The sequence below is a fragment of the Euphorbia lathyris genome, chromosome 4 (assembly GCF_963576675.1).
Source record: "Euphorbia lathyris chromosome 4, ddEupLath1.1, whole genome shotgun sequence".
Taxonomy (NCBI): domain Eukaryota; kingdom Viridiplantae; phylum Streptophyta; class Magnoliopsida; order Malpighiales; family Euphorbiaceae; genus Euphorbia; species Euphorbia lathyris.
In genome coordinates this window covers 75351988-75358323 of record NC_088913.1, presented here as the reverse complement: position 1 = coordinate 75358323, position 6336 = coordinate 75351988, and the positions used below count along the sequence as shown (strand labels likewise).

Below are 6336 nucleotides of genomic sequence, written 5' to 3'. Positions count from 1 at the left end.
TCAATTGCAGCATAGAAGTATAGAAATAGAAGTATTTAATTAACATCGCACAAAATACAAATAACTAATTTTGATTTTCATTTGAATTTCAAATGCAAGACAACCTTTCCATTAATTTAGTTAAAGTATATCGAGTCAATTTACAAAACAGGTGTAACCATCTGGGGTTCTGAGTAAGGATCGGCCTTAAAGATGAAGAATTCAAGAAGCAATTTTAAAGAATAAGCTAAATTCCATGTAGAAAATTGAAAGAAAAAACCGAGTTATATTAATAAAGTAAATTCCTAATACATTTTAACACATTTTCAAACCGCAAAGCCTAATACTTTTGCATTTGGGGAAAACGTGCAAAATCTACATAGTATTCGACACAGATTACATTTTTACAGTGGAAGCAAAAAGACTACATTTTTCAATACAACAATGTGATGACTTCATTCACTACAACCTCTAATGCAAAGTAAGTTACAAAACTTAAAAACAAGGCCTAAACGCCTAAACCATATGGAGCCCTAGTCACTTTCCCTCCGAACTTAAAGAGCAATCCATTAGCCACTCATACTTCTTGAAAGTGACATAGCGCGCTCCTTATTTTTCCTCAATCGGAGAAAAGTTTGGCCACTCATCTTTCGATTGATTTCCATATGCAATGTGGCTTTTCCTTTCAAAAACTTTTACACCTTCTAAGAATATATTTTGCAATAGCCTCTCTAAACTCATACACACTCGAAATACCATCTTAAAAGGATACATTGCAAACTTTTATAAATGAAAAAGGCACACTGCATATGGAAAGTTAACCGAAATGCGAGTGCTCCAAATCTTCTCCAATCGAGGAAAAATAAGGGACGCATTATTATGCGACTTTCAAGGAGTTGGAGTGGCTAATAGATTATCGTTTAAATTTGGGGACAAAGTGACCAAAATGGACAACTTCAAGGGGCTTGATAGAGCTTCATATGGTTTAGGCCTAAAAAAAACAAGCACATGCTCTAATTTTTGAGAGCCTTCTCCTCATCTTGCTCCACAATTATATGAATCTTTTCATACTTGAAATCTAGGGGCTGAATCTGAATATCACCTTCAATTGGAAAAACTGTGTCCTTATTGACAAAGATTGCCCACAGATATAGCATAACAAAAGCCATCAATGCTCCACAAACAGTTGCAAAAATCATCCCAGCAAGAATTGTCAAAGGGCAAACCTTCCTTCTATGCACTTTCAAATTCTCATCAACATCTTCACCCTTATAACCATTTGGATCAGCTGGTAAGGAATGCATCCAATTTGGAACTTTTCTTAATCTAAACCTCCATGAATACACATTGCATATCTCGGATGTGTTAATTCCATTTCTTGAGCCTAACCCCACAAATACCCCTTTATCTTGCCACATTTTTGATAGATCAATCGAATATGCAATAATTGGATCATTAGGCCTTCTTTCATCATCCAATTTACCTAGCCTAATCTCTAATCTATTCGAACTAGAATCATAATCTATCCAAGATTTCAGTTTTTCCCCAATTTTTGTCACCAAAAGTGTGGACGGCCCCTTATTAACAGTTATAGAGGTACGAGTAGTGTTATAATCACCTAATTTGCTATCAATTGAGGTGCTGAATTCAATACCTATAGACCCTTTCTCGTCTGAAAAATCAATTGAACCAAAATCCAGAAATTTTGATGCAAAATTAGAAGGACCCATGATAAGGGAAATGCCGCGACCATTACCTGTGAATGAGAAGTCGAACTCCGTGGAAAATGACGGCATTTTGATGGCACGGGAACTGAGGAATCTGGAGGGATTGTTGTAGAAGAGAATGCCGGAGCTTGAAGGATGCGGATTTGTGAGTTGAATACGAGAGCCATCGTCGGAGATTGTGGCATCGCCGAGGACGTTGATTTGGGGATCGAAGTTGGGGTTAGCGGTGGTTAGGGTTTCATGTGAGATGCTGGAAACAGGAAGCAGTATCGGAAGGAGGAAAAAGAGGAAGTGAAAGGGTGATGCGGAGAGAGAAATCGGAAATGTAGGCATGGTTTTGAAGGAATTCGGTGGGAAGGTATTGGGCAATTTGATTTCTATGAGAAAGAGGACTCCATTTTTAGGATTCTTCTAAACAAAAACAGGCTTAATTTTGAGGGAAGAATACACTATTTTCAATTGTTACCGTTATTATTATAAAAAAAAGACAAAATTAATAAAAAAAAAATATTAGTGAATTTGTAATCTTTAATGGACATGGTTTTAAGGATTATTCATCTTTTTGGTTCAGAAAAAGGATTATTCATTTTTTTATACGCCAAGTTTTACATTATCAATATACTTTTAATAAATTTTTTAATATATATATATATATATATATATATATATATTTAATGTTGAAGGTTTTCGGTGGAGAATCGGTAATAAGAATACCTTAAATGCGTGGCACAAACCGTGGATTCCTAATGCTATCGGTTTCAAACCCGAGTCTCCGGACAAGGATATACATGTTATGGAATTAGTTGAAGATGGTGGGAGGTGTTGGTCGCCAACAGTACTTGGGGAGCTATTTAATCAATTCGGCGTGGCACAAATTTCATGTATTTCGGTTGGTTGAATGACGGAGGTTGATACTCTGGTGTGGCATTTTGAGAAGCGGTGTTATTATATTGTTAGACTAGGATACATAATCGCGTTTAGGCATTGGTTTTGTTCGGATAATGTGTAAGGTAAGAGGGAGTGGAGTGAGTTCTGGAAGCTATTGATTCCACCTAAAATTTGCAACTTCATGTGGCATGCATGTTCAAACTACTTACCGCTCCGTGCTAATCTATTTCTGATAGGAATTGCGACTATTTATATATTGTGTTGTAAACCTAAATGAAGTATCCATTGATTGTTAATCACTAATCTATCTGTGTCTTATTCTATTTATGGGAATGAATAAAACTAAAGGTTTATACATTAAGTATATGTGCAGCAGTGTTGAACATACGACTGCAATACTTGTATAGTAAGATATGGATGTAGGTACGTGTTGATGTAGCTCAATATAGGACTGGATCGATCTGTTGTAGAAAGAATCATGGTGGACGTGTCATTGATCATTCTATATGTAGACCTCTATTATCAGCAGACCTGATTTCATTATAGTAAACAATGTGGAATCTGGTTCACTTTGATATATGCCTAGCAGGTCCGTAACAGGATGCCAAATATGGGTATGTTGAGTGAATCAGTGCACACATTGTTGCAGATAAATGAAGTGAAGAAATTACCACTCACCTAAAGGTGAGATGATATCACTGCCCACTTGATAAGTGGAATTGAAGAAGTGTACAGTCATACCCTGATAAGTAGTTTTATTTATCTGATTAATCAGTTAACTTTGATCAAGAAATATAATAAACCGTACAGAGAATGACAGCTACCATGTCTCTGTATAATATCGATATGCAATTGGTAAGAGATACTGAGAGATCATCTAATGAGTTTCATTTCTCCTTGAGACGGCTGAAATAATTCGTAGTTGGGGGTCATATTGGTTTGCTAGAACCCACTTACAGTCTTTTCCTAGTGAAATAGAAGGATGTGTGTCAACCTAGTGAAGTGGAAGGATGTGTGTCAACCTAAACGGGTTGGGGCTGAGACAGGCGGCAGACAATAATAATAAGGTTATGTTAATGAAGCTTATTTGACGTATGTGGAAAAATCGTAAGGCGCTATGGGTTAGGTTGCTTTGTGGTAAGTATAGGAAAGATACTATTTTCGGGGGTGGTTCCAGTAGAGTGAAATGCTATTCTTTCTTATGGAAAGAAATTAGTTCTATTTTCAGGAATTCTGTACTGGTGTGGTTTGGAAGGTTGGGAATGGCAGAACTGTTAGATTCTGGACAGACACCTAGTTGAATAATATAAAGCTGATCGACTATTGTGTTGTTCCACCGCCTCCAGAGGTGTTAGATTGGCATATCTCGGATGTGATTACAAGTAATGGAGATTGAGATTGGGGGAAGTTTGATCCTTTCTTGGATGTTGAGTGGCTGTTACGTATTCACGCTATGAAGATTAGTATGGAGTTAGAAGATAACGACTCCCGTTGTTGGGCATTCACGAATAATGGATCTTTTTCTTGTGGTTCGGCGCATCTCTCATTTAATACTGATCATAATATTATCCCTTCGCTGATTTGGAAGTTTATATGAGCTTGTAAAGTTCCCTACCATGTCCAGAGCTTCCTTTGGCTCTGTGCTCGGAATTGCCTCTTGACGAATATGGAGCGGAAGCATAGACATTTAGTTGTTCATGACGATTGTACTAGATGTAATTTAGCGGTGGAGTCCGTCGTTCATGCACTTAGGGACTGCCCTAAGAGTATGGAAATTTGGAGACTTATTTTACCGTCGAATATTGCTGAGCAGTTCTTTGCCTTACCACCGTCGGACTGGTTTAATAAATGCGTAATGGGTAATACTCTGGCTGGGTTGGAAAATAAAGACGAGTTGTTTGCGACGACTTGCCATCAGATTTGGAAGCTGCAGAATCAGCTAGTGTTTGGGGGAAGAATCTAAACCTATCTTCATTGTCAAGGATACGATTTTGCAGAATCTCCGGTGGTTTAGGGAGAGTTTTTAAAATGACAGAATCGGGGATAGAACTGCAGCTAAGGAGGTTGTGTGGCTTGGTTGGTCGAGACCTAGGGTGGGGTGGTTTAAACTTAATTCTGATGGCTCTTGTGGGTTATCGAGCAATATCGCGACGGGAGGAGTTATCAGGAATGATATGGGGAATTGGGTTTCGGGGTTTGTACAAAACTTGGGGATCGGTTCCTCGTTTGTGGCTGAGCTTTGGGGAATTCTAACAGGGATGAGGAGGGCTTCTCAGCTTAGTATGAAATGTTTACAAGTGGAGTCAGACAATCTTGAGGCTACTCGGATGATTACCGATAATCAAGGTTCTCAAGGTTTTTCGCACAATTAAGGCAATTTGGAGGATTCAGCAGGTTTTTCCATGTGTTTCGTGAGTAGAATCAAGTTGCTGATCGTTTGACTTCATATGGTCATTTTGCGACTCTAGGTGTTTCAACTCTCTCAAGACCTCCGAAGTCGGTGTCTACCTTGCTTCTGGAGGATAACGTGGGAACCTGTTTTTCCAGACTGTTGTCTGGCTAGTTTGGTTGAGTTTGTTTGTTGCTTTCTTATCTTACCAAAAAAAAGAACCCACTTACGGTCATTGGGCTTTAGGCCAATGACTGACTGAGGATGGATCCATAGGATTGTGCATACACAACTGCTGGTATGAAACTTAAGCAATAAATACATATTATATATTTAAACAGAAAGGAACGGCTTAATTAATATTAAATTAATTAACTATAGGGACTATTGATTATTCGTTAGATAATAAGTTAATCAATTTAATATTGAAATTGATTATAGTTAATTAATAAACTTTCTAATGTAATTAATTAGTCAATTGATCAATTAGATTGCATCACGTAATTTATTAATGGAACTGATAATTCAATTAAGTTCTTTCGAGCCTTAATTGTAATTGTTAGTTATTCTGATTAACCAATTAATGTCAATTGAATTAAATAAATACTCTTGGGTTTTATTTATGAGATTGAATGAATTAAGGGTTAATTTACAATTAACTAAAATTACTAAAAACCTAGTTAGGAAAGTATTTAAGGCTTGATTAAAAGACAACAAAATTAAACCTAACCCATACACTAAGTTTTTCGGCCAACGAGTAGCCCACCTGCTCATGTTCGTCGAAATATGTTCTTTCTCGGCTAGCACCGGTTTCGTTCCAATAGCGTTGGTGCACGTGACTTTAGAGAATCAAACGACTTGTAGATTTCTTCTGCCATCTCTAGAAGAGATTTAACCTGTGAGTTTATGATAATTCTTAGAAAAGGTTTTCAAAGATTTTATCCATGGTAATCTAACACAGTCTATTGGATTCTAGAAAATTTTAACCCGATGGTAGCTTTCAACTGCTCCTTGAAATCTTTAAACCGGAGATTCTCATTTTAAAGACATGAATAAAATTATAAGTTTCTTCTAGCCCTTTTATTGAATTAACTGTAAATACCTTATGTTCTCTACATTTCTTCTTCATTTTTCTTAATGAAAATAAAAATACTACAGATTATAGCCCACCATCGACAAACAAATATAATATCTTGTGTATTTTTCCTATATTATCTTTTGCGAAACTTGGAAGCAAGAAAGAGATCGAACCACTTGTAAGTTGGTGGCATTGCCATGCACTCATGGTACCTACCTTGTAAGTTGAATCTGTAACTTAACCTTAAATTGCTAATATTATAGTATATAACTTAA

At 36.8% G+C, this 6336-nt stretch overlaps 1 protein-coding gene across 1 annotated transcript; it reads right to left on the bottom strand.

Moving 5' to 3' along the window:
- Positions 1-245: 245 nt before the first annotated feature.
- On the bottom strand, positions 246-2157 carry LOC136227059 (putative L-type lectin-domain containing receptor kinase V.1). Its single transcript, XM_066015783.1, has one exon. It carries the CDS (start codon positions 2037-2039, stop codon positions 993-995), a length of 1047 nt encoding a protein of 348 aa, XP_065871855.1. The 5' UTR covers positions 2040-2157; the 3' UTR covers positions 246-992.
- Between the last annotated feature and the right edge of the window lie 4179 nt (positions 2158-6336).

Excerpts from the sequence above, each read along its gene's own strand:
- LOC136227059 (XM_066015783.1), bottom strand. The coding sequence starts at position 2,039 with ATGCCTACATTTCCGATTTCTCTCTCCGCATCACCCTTTCACTTCCTC.